The sequence below is a fragment of the Mustela lutreola genome, chromosome 11 (assembly GCF_030435805.1).
Source record: "Mustela lutreola isolate mMusLut2 chromosome 11, mMusLut2.pri, whole genome shotgun sequence".
Classification (NCBI taxonomy): Eukaryota; Metazoa; Chordata; class Mammalia; order Carnivora; family Mustelidae; genus Mustela; species Mustela lutreola.
In genome coordinates, this window is record NC_081300.1 from 93,087,776 (window position 1) to 93,106,268 (window position 18,493).

The 18,493-nt window shown below is 43.5% G+C and overlaps 1 protein-coding gene across 8 annotated transcripts in view; it reads left to right on the forward strand.

The window, feature by feature from the left end:
- HECTD4 (HECT domain E3 ubiquitin protein ligase 4) overlaps positions 1-18,493 on the forward strand; it is a 184,529-nt gene that overhangs the window by 113,121 nt on the left and 52,915 nt on the right. For 5 of the 8 annotated variants that reach the window (XM_059139623.1, XM_059139624.1, XM_059139626.1 and 2 more), the window contains exons 29-45: positions 343-518; positions 2,297-2,432; positions 2,550-2,691; positions 2,810-2,976; positions 5,484-5,630; positions 6,721-6,905; positions 9,152-9,305; positions 10,196-10,476; positions 10,689-10,878; positions 11,023-11,097; positions 12,130-12,211; positions 13,419-13,621; positions 14,284-14,419; positions 15,219-15,401; positions 15,884-16,048; positions 16,423-16,592; positions 17,484-17,599. In XM_059139623.1, the coding sequence (XP_058995606.1) occupies positions 343-518; positions 2,297-2,432; positions 2,550-2,691; positions 2,810-2,976; positions 5,484-5,630; positions 6,721-6,905; positions 9,152-9,305; positions 10,196-10,476; positions 10,689-10,878; positions 11,023-11,097; positions 12,130-12,211; positions 13,419-13,621; positions 14,284-14,419; positions 15,219-15,401; positions 15,884-16,048; positions 16,423-16,592; positions 17,484-17,599 (2,708 nt within the window). The remainder of the gene's footprint in view (positions 1-342; positions 519-2,296; positions 2,433-2,549; positions 2,692-2,809; positions 2,977-5,483; positions 5,631-6,720; positions 6,906-9,151; positions 9,306-10,195; positions 10,477-10,688; positions 10,879-11,022; positions 11,098-12,129; positions 12,212-13,418; positions 13,622-14,283; positions 14,420-15,218; positions 15,402-15,883; positions 16,049-16,422; positions 16,593-17,483; positions 17,600-18,493) is intronic. The other 3 variants (XM_059139629.1, XM_059139630.1, XM_059139631.1) reach the window with 1 other exon arrangement.

Below are 18,493 nucleotides of genomic sequence, written 5' to 3' on the forward strand. Positions count from 1 at the left end.
ATGACTGTGTAAAGCTGATTTACTGCCTTGATGCTTAAGACAAGATGTGAAGATTTTTAAAAATCGTATGCATTCACTAAATATTTGAGTTGGAACTCATTTGTAAACTTGGAAATTTTGATTTCAGCCTTCAAAAGTTAGCATACAGGCAACCGAAACTGGGCCAAAGGAACTAAAATTGGTGCATTTATAACACTGCTCTCTCGGCTAGGGGAAGGGGAGCGATATTTATCAGATTTCTTTTGCTTCGTTTCCCTCTATTTGTTGTATCCTTTGTCATTAAAGAACACTGGTTTTGGTGAACGTGAGAACGACTAAATGCACATCAGCCTTTCTTTATAGGGAGAAGTTCCTACAAGAAGTGAATTCTCTCATTCAGAAACCCTCGCACCCACTGGCTAAAACGAAGACGTTAGTGAAGAGTTTAATGAACCGAGCCGAGCTCTTGTTGCATGTCACCATCGCGGCCCAGTCCGGCCTCACAAGAAGCATCTCGGGGACCCCTGCGGAAACACCCGGTACAAAGCCAGCCCCGTGCGGGCACTCTGCGCTATTCCGTCTCATAGATTTCTCTCATAGATTTTGAGATCTCATACTCAAAGCCAAAAACAGACTTTGCGTTGACTTCAGGTGGTGTTTTGTAAGTCAGTTGAGCTTCAGGGCTACCTCCCCACCTGCCTCATTCAGTTTTTCTTGGGAGCCCAGTGACATCTGTTTTTATAATCTAATGCCCCTTACTTTTAGTTTAAGGCTTATCATTTTCCTAGTAGCACGTCTAATTAGATAGTCAACATTGTGAATCTTGTAGTGCATCATATTTTCCTCTTAAAACTGAGTTTGCATTGCACCTTTAGTAATTATGTGCAACCTTCTGACATGAATTTTCAGTATTTTCCTGGTCACGTTTTAATTGTTAGCCTGAAAGGACATTTCCCAGAGAAGTCAATGAGCCTTCTATCTGAAGCTGGATCCCCAGCACCAAGCATAGCCCATAATGACAGTTTTTAATTCTTGTCCTGAGAGAGCAGGATGAGTAAACATGAGACCCCGTGTTATCAAACCCCATAGCCTGATGGACACTGCCAAGTAGACGAACCTGTTTTCATCCCAGCTGAGTACACAGGCTCCCCTCACACGGGAGAGAAGTCTAGGGTGGTTCAGGTGTCTGACCCTAGTGAAAGGAGACCATTTGCTGAGAACATCAGGGGGAGTGTGCCAAGCCTACAGTATGATCACATACTGAGATCGTCTGCTGACCGCATCCCTGGTCATGAGGCCTTGGTTAATTAAAGATCCCATGTAAAGACTTAACCACTCAGTGAGGCTATGATGCTTTCCAAGAGGCTCTTGCCATCAGAGACCATGAACCAATAGTTTGCTGAGCAATAACATCTTCAAAAATGTTTTTAGACTGAAACTGCCTAACCATTCTTTTTTTTTTTTTAAGGTTTTAAAAAATTTATTTATTTGACAGAGAGATCACAAGTAGGCAGAGAGGCAGGCAGAGAGAGAGGAGGAAGCAGGCTCCCTGCTGAGCAGAGAGCCCAATGTGGGCTCGATCCCAGGACCCCGGGATCATGACCCAAGCCGAAGGCAGACACTCAACCCACTGAGCCACCCAGGCACCCCGGCACCCCAGCTGCCTAATCATTCTTAGGACAGAGTCAAGATAAACCTCTTCTCTACTTTTTTTTCCCTTGGATGATCTTTATATATAGTTTTGTCATCTACCATCAAAGTGTTCTTTTGTAATTACAACCATTTCCCTGGGTAGTGCTAAGGAAGGCCCAGTCAGAGTCTAGCTCAAGCGTGATATTTACTCACACCAACTTGATCGAAGACAAGGTACCACCAAATGTCAGTAAGTCAGCTAAATAAATCTAGGATTCAAGGGGGGGAGGAAAGGCTGTCTCTGGAAAAAAAAAATGGGTTTAGATTTATTTGAATTAAGAAATTTTTGATTCTAGAAATGACCTTCTCTGTCCTCTCTGGCTTTTTAGAATGCTTATATGAGGGTGAAGGCTGAGAGTTGATGAAATCAAATGAATCTTGCAGCCTTTTTTTCCAACCAAATATAATAAAATATTACAGTTTTTCGCACTGAAATAATTTTTGACCCTAATATCTAGGTTTTAAAAAATGGGCCTAAAAATCATCAGCGTGCTGTGCTAGCTGGTTTGATAGATGAACTCTCCTAGAAAGCGAAGATACTCTTAGTCTAGTAGGATAGCTGTTGTTGCTGTCCTTACAAATCAGATGGCATGTATGCCAACGTTTTTATCCCTTTCTGTTCCAGCTTGTAAATCAGCTTCAGAAACAAAGGTGATATCTCATGCTGTGCGACAGCCTGTTTTTCTTCGCAGCATGTCAGCTCCTTCTGATCTGGAAATGATTGGTAATGAGGATTTGGAATTTACCAGAGCAAATCAGAGGTAAACGGCTAATGGCCAAGGTTGGATCCCCACATGCCCCCAAACACCTTCATCAGAGCTCACTCCCCAAGTTGAGGGTCTTGTTTCGTGATCTTGCTCTGTTTGGTTTTCCTATAGGCGGCGCCACGTGACCAGCCACCGCAGCAGCTCCTTTACCCTCCTGCAGTCACTGGCCATTGAGGACAGCAGGGACAAGCCCACCTACAGCGTCCTGCTGGGCCAGCTGTTTGCTTTCATCGGCACCAACCCTGACCAAGCCGTAGGTCACGTTTTGCCGACTACAAAGGAATAGCACCTAGCAGCACGGGGTGGGGCGGGGGGGACGGGACTGTGTCAGCCCCCAAGAGTCAAGTGGACTTCCTTCTCATGCCTTTCAGGTGTCCAGCAGCAGCTTTCTTTTGGCCGCACAGACGAGGTGGCGGCGGGGAAATACTCGCAAACAGGCGCTGGTGCACATGCGGGAATTGCTTACGGCCGCTGTGCGAGTCGGGGGCGTGACCCACCTCGTGGGTCCAGTGACTATGGTCCTGCAGGGAGGACCCAGGTCAGTTATTTCTCGTAGTTCATACCTTCCTGACCAGGGTGGGCAAAAGGCCTTCATTCCAAAGATGACTCTTGAAGCCAAATCATAGACAGTAGTATTTACTGGTGTTTTCCCCTAAAATATTATATATATATATATATATATATTCTTTTAGTGTTCCACAATTTTGTCACAACATCAGCATATGTAGCAGAAAGCAGAAGTCTCTTTACCCCCCTTCCCCTCCTGGATCCCATCCTGTCCCTAAGAGCTGCTTGTAACAGCTACACACCCACAAATGGCTGTGTAATTCTCTTTGTACACAGAAGTGTGTATATGTATGATTTTTTTTCCTAAGTCAGATTATATTATACTGTAATAGAACACTGCCATGGGAATTGTTTTATTCAGTGTATCTTGGATATATCTGTCTTTTCATGTCAATGCATGTAGTTCTGGTTTATAGTTTTGAAGAACCTCGTGGACCTGCAGGTGTGGATGGCTGTGTCTTCCTTAACTCCTCCCCTCCTGGTGGACACATAGCTCCTCATGGACACATGAAACATTTTTTCTGTTTTACTGATGTATAGTCAACATCCTTATACTTAGATTTTTGTGTACTTTTGTGCTTATTTTTACTGGATCAATTTCTAAAAACCCAATTGTAGATATGAACTTTGAAGAAGGTTTTATAACTTACTGGTGAGGAGTTTTTCTATACTATTCCCTACCGGGCTTCCAAGATCTTCAGATAGAAATAGAAAGGGCATTTGTCTACAGGTCCTGGACTAGAATTGTCTAGAGCTACTTGTATCTCCTGACAGCTTTTTGAGAAATTCTGGCCAGCAAGCAGAGAGCAGTGGCTGAAGGAAAATGCGTTAACTAAGAGTAACGTGAATATCTTGAGAAATTTCTGTATCAATCAGGAGAGGCCGGGTTACTGTTTGGAAACAAAACTCTCCAAAACCTCTGGTTTATAAAACAGGACTTCAGTTCTTGCCCATGTCCAGCACAGGTGTGCCCCAGTCATGGTAATCCCGGAGAGCCTGGGTTAGAGGAAGGGACCGCCATCTCGAAAGCTGTCTGTCCCCTTCACATGCTCACCCAACCAGAGTGGTGCCCAGGAGGCAGAGTGAATAGCACTGGCCACCACAGCTCACTTCCAGAATATTTCTCCATAACCCTGGCAGCATTTTTCCTTTTCCCCTCAGTTAGTAATGTCATGTCAGACATTTCAAAAAATGCAGAAAATCCCAAAGTACAAAATAAAAATAAAATAGGTGCTGTAAATCCAGCGCCTTAAGGTAAAACCTGTTAACATTCTAGTGTATCTGTTCTGCCTTTATTCAGACCATAGACAGCCCCTGTAATGTTTTTAGTAGTTTGCATAGCACTGCCTCCTATTCCTGAACCTTTACTCAGATTCAATCCTGATTTTCCAACCTTAGATTTTATTTACTTATTTTTACTATTATAAACCGTATTCTGTAGCATATCCTTGTAGGTAAATCCGGATAGTTCCAGTTTAAAACTAATATTAATCGGGGCGCCTGGGTGGCTCAGTGGGTTAAGCCGCTGCCTTCGGCTCAGGTCATGATCTCAGGGTCCTGGGATCGAGTCCCGCATCGGGCTGTCTGCTCAGCAGGAAGCCTGCTTCCTCCTCTCTCTCTGCCTGCCTCTCTGCCTACTTGTGATCTCTCTGTCAAATAAATAAAAATAAAATCTTAAAAAAAAAAAAAACTAACATTAATCGCTGTAGAATCTACCCCAGATCATGTGTTTACATTGAGAAAGTCTTCTATCAGTTGGATTCTCATACTCTGCTAATAATCACAGTGTGGACTTGAAAAGGACACTTAGTTAATCTATTTGGGCCTTGATTTTGTCATTAGTACAATTGCATTTATAAAACTCAGTGCTGCAGGGGCGCCTGGGTGGCTCAGTGGGTTAAGGCCTCTGCCTTCGGCTCAGGTCAAGATCCCAGAGTCCTGGGATCGAGCCCCACATCAGTCTCTCTGCTCGGTGGGGAGCCTGCTTTCTCCTCTCTCTCTTGCCTGCCTCTCTGTCTACTTGTGATCTCTGCCTGTCAAATAAATAAATAAAATCTTTAAAAAAAAAAAAAAAACTCAGTGCTGCATAGGATATTATAGGCGTGTTTCAGATGATTTCCTTATTAAATGCATTCGGGTCATGTGGAGTACCATTCTTTTGCCATTAGAGATACTGTGGACTTTAACCTTGTAAGGCTCCAAGTTGTCCTGGTAGAGAGCCCTGCTTGACTTGACTTAGCCTCAAAGTTCCCAGACTTTTCTAGAGTGTGGGCATTGTCTTTGAGGCAACTTTAGATATGCTGCCTGATAGTCTTCCGTGGTCCTGTAGCCCGGGAAACACTGGTGATCTCCAAGATCCCTTCAGTTCTCGATCCCTCTAGACACTCTTGGGTTTCTCAGAAGAACACTCTGCTCTTATGTTCACTGTCACTCTTCTAACGTGGTTCAAGTAACCTTCGCTTTGGTTCTGTTTCGTAGAATTGAAGAACTAACCTGTGGTGGGATGGTGGAGCAGGTCCAGGAAGCCTTCGGGGAGACCATGACCTCTGTCGTGTCTCTGTGTGCTCGTTACCCTATTGCGTGTGCAAATAGCATCGGACTCTTGTGTACCATACCTTATACCAGGTAAGGAAGGCAATGCTTCACAATGTGAGTTACACTGCAGTGTGGTTGCTTAAAGAAAAATATTTTTAGGGTGCCTGGGTGGCTCAGTGGGTTGGGCCGCTGCCTTCAGCTCGGGTCATGGTCTCGGGGTCCTGGGATCGAGTCCCGTGTCGGGCTCTCTGCTCAGCAGGGAGCCTGCTTCCTTCACTCTCTCTCTGCCTGCCTCTCTGCCTACTTGTGATCTCTCTCTGTCAAATAAATAAATAAAATCTTTAAAAAAAAAAAAAAAAAAGAAAAATATTTTTAAATTAAAAAATTGGGTGGGGGCGCCTGGGTGGCTGAAATCAGTTAAGCATCTGCCTTGCGCTCAGGTCATGATCCCTGGATCGTAGGATCGAGCCCTGCAACCGGCTCTCTGCTCAGCAGGGAGACTGCTTCCCTCTCTCTCTGCCTGCTGCTCTGCCTGCTTGTGATCTCTGTCTGTCAAATAAATAAATAAAATCTTTAAATATATATATATATAGATAGATAGATAGATAGATAGTTAAAATTTTTTTTTAATTTTTAAAAATTGAGAGTTTTTGGCTTTGATTGTCCAGTGACACTATCGCTATGATTAAAGGAGCTTACCTCCTGACAGATACCTAAAGTTACTGTGTAAATTCCTTATTGTTGAATTTTTCCTACATGATCAGAATTGGCCAATAGGGACTGTATCACATTGTCAAAATGGAGAAGTTTGAAGGAAAGTAAAAGATCCCTAGAAAATTTTTTAACATATTCGGCAAAAACTTTTTACAAATGCATTTATTTTCTCAGTGGCGTAATAATAAAATTCATAAGTTTTTTGTATGACGAATGGGAATCTTGAGTTGATTCCATCAATTTTTACTTAGCTACTCTATATGAACAAACCAAAACTTGAAGTTCTTTATTTATGAAGGAAATCCTCATTGAAAAGAAACATTTCCGTGTTCAGTTATGCATGATACCATCCTAAGTAATAGGCAAAGAACTACACTGACTCGTTTTATGCCCTTTTGATAACCTGAATCTTAAACCCAAGGGCTGGTCAGTGACATTTACTGTGTGGAACTTTCCTCCTGGCCAGGAGTGAAGAGAAGTGCCTGGTACGCAGCGGCCTCGTTCAGCTCATGGACCGACTGTGTAGCCTAAGCAGTCAGACGGAGTCCAGCTCCAGTGAGAAACAAACCAAGAAGCAAAAGGTGGCCACCATGGCCTGGGCAGCTTTCCAGGTGCTCGCCAACCGCTGTGTTGAGTGGGAAAAAGAAGAAGGTAAGAAGAAGGCTTCCATTCTAGAATTCATTGACTTCTTCTGTTGACACGTTTATTTAATTATTTGTGCTGGCTGGGGGAAAGAAAGGCTATATTAAATTACATAACCAGATGGTTTAATTAATGATTTCGTGACAGCCTCTTCATCAGCATGCATCTCTGAAAATTTATGGCTACGCTATGACATTAAATGATTATCCTAACCCAGGGCGCGTGGTGCTCAGTGAAATAAGGCAGACACAGAGAGACAGCTACTGAGTGATTTCCCTTATATGTGGAATCTGAAAAAGCCAAATTCCTAGAAACCAAGAGTAGAACAGCAGTTGCCAGGAATTTTAGGAGGAGATGTGGGGAGATGTTGGTCAAAGGGTCAGACTTCCAGTTATGAGATGAGTAAGTTCTGGGGTCTCATGTAAACTGGGATAGTAAAAATATAGTTAGGAGGTAGCACTTGAAAATTCAATGAAGCCAGTTCATAGAAATATTTGTTTGGGACTGACTACAGTGTTGACAAAAAAAACATGGAAGATATCTTCTCAATTTCCTGGCTTACTGTACTCTTCTAGGGTCGTATTATTCCCCACCGCCACCCCTAGCTTTACTGACACATGACTGACAAATACAAATTGTATACAATTTAGATTATAGAATGTGATTTTTTAAAAAAGATTTTATTTATTTGGCAGAGATCATAAGTAGGCAGAGAGGCAGGCAAAGAGAGAGAAGGTGAAGCAGGCTCCCTACTGAGCAGAAAGCCTGATGTGGGGCTTGATCCCAGGACCCTGAGATCACGACCTGAGCCGAAGGCAGAGGCTTAACCCGCTGAGCCACCCAGGCGCCCCTAGAATATGATTTTTTAAAAAAAAGTGTACAATGTGATTTTATATATATATATATATATATATATGTATGTGTGTGTGTATTTACATTGTGAAATGATTACCACAATCCAGTTAATACATCCATCTAAGTAAAGTTGAAGGATGATGTCTCCATGATACCCCAGGCGTATGTATAGAGCTTGGTTACTGATCTGTTCATTCGCTGTATGTTTTGTTGTCTTGAGAGTCAGGCACAAGATGAGCAAGCCATTGCTCTTCCTTGTAAGAAATAAGGTGCAGGGGGAGATAGAGCAATGAGCAAATGATTGTGGTGCGGTCAGTGCCATAACTGAGGTGCATGCGAAGTGCCGGGCCAGCACACAGGTTCCTCCAGACCAGCGGTGCTAGAGATCAGGCAGAGCTTCCCAAGAAGGTGACATGTGAGTTATTCTTACAGGTTAAAGAATGTTTCCATGCAGAAAAACTGTGTGTAGGCACAGGGATCCAAGAGAGCATGGGAAGTTCAGGAATGACAATTATTTTGTGTGGCTTTTTACAAGAGCTTCTTGGGAGGGGGAAACCTCTGGAACTACAGTGAAAATGGGAAGATCCCGAAAGGTCTTTAATTGTGTTTGAGGAGAGAGAGGGTAAGAGTTAAAAATCAAGAGGTCTTCATCACAGTTTAAAAAAAAAAAAAAAAGAAAGTGATTCTTCCATGATAATCGAAGTATGTTCCTTGTTTTGTTTGAATTGTATTCCGTTTTCTTTTTTTTTTTTTTTTTTAAGATTTTATTTATTTATTTAACAGACAGAGATCACAAGTAGGCAGAGAGGCAGATAGAGAGAGAGGAGGAAGCAGGCTCCCTGCTGAGCAGAGAGCCCGATGCGGGACTTGATCCCAGGACCCTGAGATCATGACCTGAGCCGAAGGCAGAGGCTTTAACCCACTGAGCCACCCAGGCGCCCCTGTATTCCGTTTTCATTGAGAATAATGTCTTTCGGAGTGCATGTCGTTAAGCAGCTGCCTTCAGCTTAGGTCATGATCCGGGGGGTCCTGGGATTCATCCCCACATCAGGCTCCCTGCTCAGTGGGAAGCCTGCTTCTCCCTCTCCCACTCCCCCTGCTTATGTTCCCTCTCTCGCTGTGTCTCTCTCTGTCAAATAAACAAATACAATCTTACAAAAAGTCTTTCCCCAACACTGGATCATTAACCTTTTTTATGTGCAGAAGTGATCTAATGAGACACTAATTAGGTGGCTAATGGAATACTGAGCAGGTTAAAGAAAAATCAGGCAAGAGGAGAGCTCAACCTAGGGAGGCTGAGAGGGAGGACTCCCCACACCTGCAGGCTCACCATGGCTTCCTTGGGTTCTCCCTTTCTTTCTTTCTCTCTTTCTCCCTCTCTCTCTCTTTCAACTCTGAAGGCGGCTCTACGGAGGCAGTACACTCAGGTCTGGCCCGCCAGGTGTCCAGCCTTCTCACCAACCACCTTGCTCGAGCAACTGAGTGCTGTGGCAACCAGGCTGCTGGGAACGACGCCCTCCAGGATGTCCTCAGTCTTCTCAATGATCTCTCAAGGTATGGAAGGCCCAGCCACAGATGTGGGAAGAGGTGGTTTTCCTCTCAAATGATTGGGTTTCCTTTGGCTGGGGATTGTCTTTCGAAACCTCTAAATCACAAGGCCATTCTGACAGCTTCTGCTTCAAGAACAGTGGAGAATAAAATCACTGGAAAATAGTAGTTCCAAACTGCGAGGATCATTTAGGTGAATCTCTACATTTAAAACAATACCATTTGCTTTAATACTTTGCTGGTCACAGCTGCTAGCCTTTCAACTTGAGGCCATTACAATCAAGAAACCCAAAATCCTTACCCTCATTATAGCAAGAGAATCGGTCAGGACATGTAGCTGACTCTTGTTCTCAGGCTGTGTCTTAAAAAAGAAGACCATCTGTGGAGGTTTGACACCATCTCGTGTGAGCCACAAGGCCCACACCTGCTTGTCCACATACAGCTACTTGTTCTTTGGTTTCTGCTGGACGTTTTCTTCTCAGTGAGATGCCACGGGGTCAGATGTGGCAGAAGCCAGACCGTTGAGGCCTGTGCAATGCCATGGGAGCTCTTAGGTCTTGAAGCACTGCTTAAAAAGGAATAAAGGACTAAAGTCTTCCTAGTTTGGGTCATGAAGTTGTAGGACTCTGGGCACTGTCTTGAACTATATCATTGCAGTTCAGTAAATTTCATCAGGGATCAGAAAATTCTCAAAAACCTTTCCTTTTTAGTACTATTGATTGGTCAGTTCTGAGCTTTCATTAAATATTTACGAAAAACCTTAGTTCTCCTTCATAAGCACATAGTGCCGAATCCTTGTCTTCCTCAGGAACCAGGTCATCTCCATGTAGGGAACTCTTGAATTTCTATAGACCAATACACCCAGCCTTGTGTACCTTTTCTTTCTTCTTTTTCAGGAGTCACATAGGTAAAGCCATCCTGAGCCAGCCAGCTTGTGTGTCCAAACTCCTCTCCCTGCTGCTTGACCAACGCCCATCTCCAAAGCTGGTCCTTATCATTCTTCAGCTGTGCCGGGCAGCGCTCCCACTGATGAGTGTAGAAGACTGTGGAAATGTGGAGCTCCCGCCATGGAGCTACTCTGTCCCCTCCCTGAACAGTGAGCAAGAGGATCCCAGTGACCCAGCATCCAAGATCGCCTCGTTGCTCTTAGCAAAGCTGGCAGATTACGTGGTCCCAGGTGAGCAGCTGGTGGAGAATGGCACTGAGGAGTCCACTTGCTGTGGACGGCCAGACCGAGCTTTCCATGGTCAGTAGCTGCTGCTGCTATGCCTCCTGCGATGGAGGAGCGGGAGATGGGATAGGGAGGAAGAAAGACTCCGGAACCAGAGTTTTCCCTGTGCGGGGCGGCGGCACAAATAACACTGCAATTGCTCTTGTTTCCTTTTGAAGGGTGTCAGACAGTTCTTTCCCCAACTGCTTCTGAACCGGACACTACATTGACAAAAACCAGCCCCAAGAATTCCTTAAAAGGGGACAAAGATCCTGGAGAAGAGAGTGAAGCAGTGGATGGCAAGCTGTCTATCTTTATCCACAAGCGGGAAGACCAGTCATCTCATGAGGTTCTCCAGCCGCTACTAAGGTGACTGATGATTGTACTGGCCACATGCCATCAGGCACTGACCGTGTCCCAGGCACTGTGCTCAGTAAGCCCCTTACATGCATCAACTGTCTCAGCCCTCTTGACAACCCTAAGAGGTAATCACTGTCATCCCTGTTGTTACAGTGGAGAAACTGAGGCAGAGCTGAACCACAGACGCAGGCCTCTGACCACAGAGCCCAAGCTCTTATCCACAACTCGGTACTGTTTCTTCAGACCCAACAGGGAGCAAAAGCCCTGTTGAGAATGTATTGTTTGTGCTCAATGGAGAGTCTACAGTGTGATTTGGGGTTCGAGAAGGAATAATGTAATGCAGCCTGGTTTTAGTCATTGGCATCCTTCAGCCACTGGTAAATTTAAGGATGCCATTGACTGTGAGGTGGAGAAATACGAGAAACTTTTTTTAAAGCTTTAATTCATTGAAGTATGAACGGTATGATTGCTCAATAAGGAAGTAATATACTTACCATCCAAATATACTTACTGTCCAAAGATTACAGACCCCCAGGGCCCTGTTAGTGGGAGCGAGGACGATGGGAAGTCCTTTCACAGAACATGAGGGAATTGAGCATACATGTGTGTCTCAGGGGACGACTTCTTTCTTCAAATAAATGATGTGATGATGGTGTCATCCTCCTAATTGGTCCCTGGCCTGCCGTCATGGCAACGGAAAGCACTAGTGGGCCACTAGCATAAACTAAGCGGGGTCAGGCAGGTGAGTGCGAGATGCAGAAATCACCAAGAAGCATTCTTGGGCATTGCGGAACTTCACAGTGCAAATTTGGTGAAGGAGTTTTTGGAGAGCCAGATTTAAGAGGAGGAGGAAGCTGAATTATTAGAAAGACCAGTCATTCACACCAAAGCATCCAACCCGTGCCATTGTTGAAGGTCCCTCACTGGGATTTCGATCACTTACTGAGAGTCTCCCAGGTGCCCCGCCTTCCCTGTGTCGTAGGTTCAGATTTTGTTCAGTTTTTAGTTTGTATGTCAGTTTCATGTAGGTTTTAAATTACCATTACAACTATAAAAATAGCTAATGTTTTGATCCCTGAAAGTACTATAATTAAGCAATAATAAATCATTTCCTTTTTGAAAAATTGAGTCTACTATGGATTTTAAAATCCTCTGGTAGCATATAATGCTGGCCTGGCCAGTAGTAGGTTGCCTCACAGCCTGCAGTCCCACCTTGACCTTGCCTGTAAGATCGTCACCTCTCTCTTCTTTCCCTTGTAGTAGCTCAGAAGGACGGCCCTTCAGACTTGGTACTGGTGCCAACATGGAGAAAGTAGTGAAAATGGATCGAGACATGACCAAGGTAACCCTCATATGGAGACACCTGCTCTGACAAGACCCATGATTGAGGGATGTTTAGGTTTGCAGAGACATTTAAAAAGAAAAAACAAGTTCCCACAGGAGGAAGGGTGAGAAACTGAAGTCAGTGGCTTAACTGAAGCCATTTTCAAGGGAGCTAGTCAGAATCAATTTGTCATTAACACAAAAACATAAAAGAGAATTCTTAGTTTTGACCTAGAAGTTTTCTCTTAGCTCTATTAAGAAAGTTCTGCAGCCTAATAATACCTTAAAAGTGAGGGGCACTTGAGTGGCTCAGTTGATTTAGCATCTGACTCTTGATTTGGGCTCAGGTTCTCCTTCAGGGTTGAGAGATCGAGCCCTGTGTTGGGCTCTACGCCAGATGCGAACATGCTTAAGATTGTTTCTCCTTCTCTTTCTGCGCCTCCCCACCCCATGCACGTGTCCACTCTCTCTCTTTCAAAATAAAAAATAGGGCACTTGGGTGGCTGAGTAGGTTAAGCTGCTGCCTTCGGCTCAGGTCATGATCTCACAGTCCTGGTATCGAGTCCCGTATTGGGCTCTCTGCTCAGCAGGGAGCCTGCTTCCCTCTCTCTTTCTCTCTGCCTGCCTCTCTGCCTACTTGTGATCTCTGTCTATCAAATAAATAAATAAAATCTTAAAAAATAAAAATAAAATAAAAATTAAAAATTAAATAAATAATACTTTAAAAACGGTAATATGTGAAAGGTTCAAAGAATAATAGAGAAAAAGAACTAAAGATGTAGCCCGCAAAAAATATAAATATACCCATATTTAAAAATCACACAATAAAGGGATAAAAATAGTAATATGTCATTTTTCACCTGTCAGAAAAAGAAAACTTATAATACCCATTATTATCAAGGTGAGAGTAAACAGGCATTCATTCTCAAGTGTCCAGAGACAACCATACTCTTCTTCATGGTTTTATTTATAAAACCCAAAATAGAATCTGTATTCCATAAATAGAGAAATGATTAAAGAAATAGTTGTTATATGTCAATTATACCTTAAGTTTTTAAACTTTAAAATTTGAATTGTATGCATACATATACCATATACAACCATAAAAAGCCAGGTAGTAACATGTGAGTTTTTGAGAATTGAGCCCGAATTGCTTTGGTAACGGGGAAGCAGGCTTTAAAAAGTGAGGAAGTGTGGTGTGGTGACATTCTCAAACCTCCCTCCAGGGCGGCTGCTGTGAGGTGATTACAGAAGAGGCCGCAGCTGCTCTTCGGAAGGCAACCAAATGGGCCCAGTCAGGCCTCATTGTCAGCGTCGGGCCACCCGTAGAGTCCGTCAACCCAGAGACTGTGAGCGGACTGTCCACAGGTGACAAAAAGAAAACTGCCCAGACTTCCATTTGCCGAGAGAGGAACTCTGAGCTCGCCAGGTAGTCCTTCCCTGTCTATACTTCTGTCCGATCTTCTTTGTAATGGACTTGTTCCTGGGGCTTTAATTGTATATCATCCCCTTGACCTTCTGTAAATGAGGACTGAGGGCTTAAAATACCCACCTGAGCTTTTGGTGGACGAATAGGGTGCCGCTGTTGGCTGAGTGGGCATCTGTAGCCAGAGGGTTGTTTTTCTGAGAAAGGCCACTATCAGGAACACCAGTTACAACTTTTTTGAGTATTAGTAGACTCAGGTCATGCTGCCTTTACTTCTTCCAAACCAGCCCAGCTGTGCACATGAACTTCTCTCTAGAAGTAGGCAGGAGAAATGAATGTTGCCTCCAGGAAGTTTGCAGGCGGTTCTGTGTTTACAGGCCAGGAATAGTATAGTTGCGGCGTAGTGTCAGCCCTCGATCCTGATGGTATAAGGAGTTCAAGTTTGAGGTCTGTTGTTTCAGAGGATTCTTTAGGTAACAGAAAGAATATGAGAGAAGTGTTTTTTTTTCCCTGATGATAATTTAGCTTCTCTTTTTCTTAGTCAATGAAATCCGCTTTTTCTTGTATCATTAGAAAATTTTTCCATCTGACGATAACCCTAAGAGCCATTGCCTGCATTCTTAACCACCCCTGGGCACTGACACTTCCTCTCTTGACGCTTGCAGGACTGACCCCGTCCGACCCTTCATCAGTGGGCACGTGGCGAACAGCATGGCTGCAGAAGTGATCGCCTTGCTTCATAGCTTGCTAATGGCACCTGAGTCAAATGCTGCTCAAATATGGACCACAACGGCAGAAAAGGTTAGCACAGTGTCCCCGCTTAGCGGAAGAAGGGAGGAGGAAGTTTGTGTTCTGGTTTAGCAATTGAATCCCACCTAGGAAGGGTCGTATTTTAGTAAAGAGAGATTTTGCAAATTGACCAGATAGACTTATTAGTGGTTTCCCCCTCACATTTGCTTTGGTTTAATCGTTTCACATGTTACCCTTTGTCTCCTGTCACTGCCAGTTCTGATTTTGCAGATGACTGGGGACATGTTCTCAGGAAAAGAATGGCACTCCTTGTTTCTCCTTCTTGTTCATGTTCAGTTGGTCCCAACATTAGGGAATCATGAAGCCTTGGTTTATTGGATTTGTTAAGTGTATTTACTAAGTCCTAAGGAGGCCTCTGTGATACATACTCCCTGAGAGCTGTGTCAGAAATTCATGATGAATAGTTTCCTAAGAACTAGGGACCTGTAATCCATTTCCGTTTGCCACAGTCATTTTTTCAAGTGAATGCCTTAAGGAAATTAGGTGTTGAGTTGTAGGCAGTAAGCTGTGATGGTTTTCCTACAGATAAGTTTTTGTCCTGTTTTAGGGATTTTGTTAACAGTGTTTGATTCTCCCCCATTCTGAGGTTGTGTGTTTCCAGTCCTGTCTAATGACATAAGGCAAATATGGCAAGATGTCAAGGTCATACCTGGTAGTTACTTCATCCTTCCCATAGCCAGAGCTCCTCCAGTACACGGGAGCCAGCCACTGTCACAGACACATCATCACCCTTAATATCGAAAATGACCAAAGCTTTAACTCCTGCTACATGGCTGCTTCTTACGTTTAGGTTCTGTCTCGTGCGCTGATGTACATTCCACAGTTGGGGAAGTATGCAGAGAGCATTCTGGAAAATGGCAGCAGTAGTGGCAGGAAACTCGCCAAACTTCAGAGAATCGCCCGCCAGGCTGTTGCCGCACTGTGTGCCCTCGGAGGCTTCAAAGAGACCATCAAGATAGGGTCTGAGGTTCAGGTAACCAACCAGCCAGCATTTCCCAAGTCCCTGCTCTCCCCAAGTTACTGCATCCATTGATTCACTGATCATCTGTAAAGATGGTATCATCCACCCAGTTGGACAGAAATCCTTGTTCCTTCATGCTAAATAAGGAGTGTGAGAAACTCATGAATTCTAATCCACACTGTGCTACAGGTTATTCAAATATTAGTACAGTACTCTGTGATGTTAACTATCATACTTATGCCCCATGGTGTCCCATGGTGTCACAAATATTTTAGAGCAGGAAGTTTGAGATTCTGTCATACTGTGATACCTTGTAATAGGCTTGAGGACCTGTTATTTGAACTCCCATTCAGTGCTTCCTATCTGCACCGTACTGAACTACTCCTTAATGCCACGAACGACAGCTGTGAATTTACTTCTCCGCACCTGTCCCATGAGAGAGTTGCGTACACCATCGGAGCTGGTCAGTGGTGCTAATCCATCTTTGTCTCTAGGTTTTAGGTAGAGGAATATCAGGAAGCATTGGAGTCGTGGCTTCTATCAATGAACAGGAAGGTATAGCTACAGTCAGATTCCCACCCATAGACTGTAGAAAGACTTCGCAAGCATCAGACACATTGACTATTCCATTGTCTAGACTTTGTGTTCCAAGATCGGAGGTAAGGTGATTTTTAACTGCATTATTAAATGTCACTACAAATGGTAACCATGCTATCATGAATAATGAGCTCACATACAGTACAGAGGCACAAATACTTAGTTATCTGAAGTGTTATTTGGGGTGTATATTTATATATAGGGCATAATTATTTCATAGTAACATTTATGTGAAGATTTCTTATTTCTTTGGTTGGAATATTCCACAGGGTTTTTGTATTTTTAATTGTTTTGGACTAGTTTGCAATTTTCTGTATGGTGCTTTTACTGTTTTGACTGAAATTTTGAGAATTAACTCCAGATAATAACACCCTCATTTCCTAGAAACTAACTACTTGAATTTAACTTTTTGCCATGCCCCCCCCACCACCATCAGGCACTGCCTCTTCATAAACTGTCCATTACTGAGAAGGTAGTACAGGCAGTCCAGTCCATGTTGCTTCCTCAGGAGGGAAGTCTCTCTATTCATACCTCACTTCCTGCAACAGGAGATGGGTCAGCTCCTGTGATGGCAGTCGTTCGGCTCCTGGCTGAAATAAGAACAAGGTGAGCACCCTCCAGAGATCCCCTAATGTGGTGGTGCAGGCCGCGGAGGTGGGGGGCCTTGCCGGACCCCTCCACTCCCGGCGTAGTGGGCCCGCAGTGTGAAGTTCAAGCCCAGCTGAGAACAGAGACCATTCTCTTGTGCTGCTTCCTACATTTCTGTTACATTCCCCAACTTCTGCAAGTTTTGTTGCATTGTACAATTTAAAACCATTTAGCTGTTTCCTTAAGAAAATAAGTAAGCAATCAAAGTGTGATCTGTGGAACCCATACTTTGGGAAAACCACTTTGTTCTATCCCAGTGAATCTCTCTGCCACTTTACCTTGTTTAAATGGCTCAGGCTCTGTTAATATATATCTGATTCATCACTTTCCAAACTGATAAGGAGAAAAACCAGGGAATGCCCTCAAGTGTTGGTGTCAGAAGGGAAAGCAGCATTTTCTTGCAAATACATTACCGCAGTAACAACAGGACTTCTTAGAAAGTTCTAATATGTATTGTGAATTAGGTGAGAAATCGGCATACAGATTTTCCAAGTGTCTGGGTTCCTCTTATTCCCAGAACACTACTATTGCCCGTGGAGCACAGTTTAGGCGATGTTTCTTAAAAGATAATGCTGATTTCTCACTTGGCGCCTTGTATCTCCACTTGTGTGAAGATGGTAACCATTCCCCCTCTTTGGCTTGCCTGTACGGTGTCAGCAATTACTCAGGGGGAAAAGAGAAGTTATGTTTCCAGACCAATCCAGTTCAGAAAAAAAAAGCAAGTGGAATGGGGAGTTTGTACCTTCTTGTAAATTAGGGGGAAAATATGGTTGAAATGCCTTTCATAGTTGACTTTTTAGAGAATGAACATTGATGACTTTGAAATATTATAAATCTTTTAACATTAAGAGCATGCCTGGTCATGGCCCAGCTTTTAGAAGACAGCTTGTTCTGTGAAGAATTCATACAACAGTGTCCAGCAGCTGTCGAAGTTCTCAACCTAGTAGCCCAGGAATGCAGTGCTGGTAAGTACCTGTGGCTTTCTGTACCATCCTCTATTATTGAGTGTTGTGCGCTCATTTCCGGTTTGATGATGGAATGCTAACATGCACATGCACACACACTCCAAGTAGCTGAACTCTAGGCAGGACTAGCACACCTTTTATCCCAGATGTAGAAATGTAAACAGCTTTCAGTACTCATGAGGTGGTAAATCAGTGTTTTTCAATTTAACTTGGGGACCATGCCGGCATGTTTTCTCTCTTCCATTCATATTAATTCATTGCATTTATTTTCCTGTTAGAACTATTTATGAACACTTAGGGCTACTGATACTTTCTGACTATTGTCATTGGCTACATTTGAAATCAGAGGTGTTTGCACTAACATCCATCTGTGTGTGTGTGTGTGTGTGTGTGTTTAAACACAAAAATAGGGAGACAAGTATAAGGAACCATCAGTTTCAGCAGTTATCAACTCATGGTCAGTCCTGTTTCATCTGTGCTGTACTCCCCTCCTGGATTGTTTTCAGGAATATTCTTCGATATTATTTTACCCATAGATATTTTGGTATGTGTCTCTAAAAAATAAGGACTCTTAAAAAAACCAGAATACCATTTATTGTATCAGAAAAATTAACAGTAGTTCTTTAATATTAACTATCTAGTCCATGTGCAACTTTCTAATTTTCTCATAAAGTCATACTTGAGTTTGAATTTGTTTATTTGAAGCAGGAGCCAAATAAAATTCTTACACTGTAATTTCATTGCTATCTTTTAATTTTCTTTTAAAATCTTGATTCCTGGGACACCTGGGTGGCTCAGTTGGTTGGACGACTGCCTTTGGCTCAGGTCATGATCCCGGAGTCCTGGGATTGAGTCCCGCATCGGGCTCCCAGCTCCACGGGGAGTCTGCTTCTC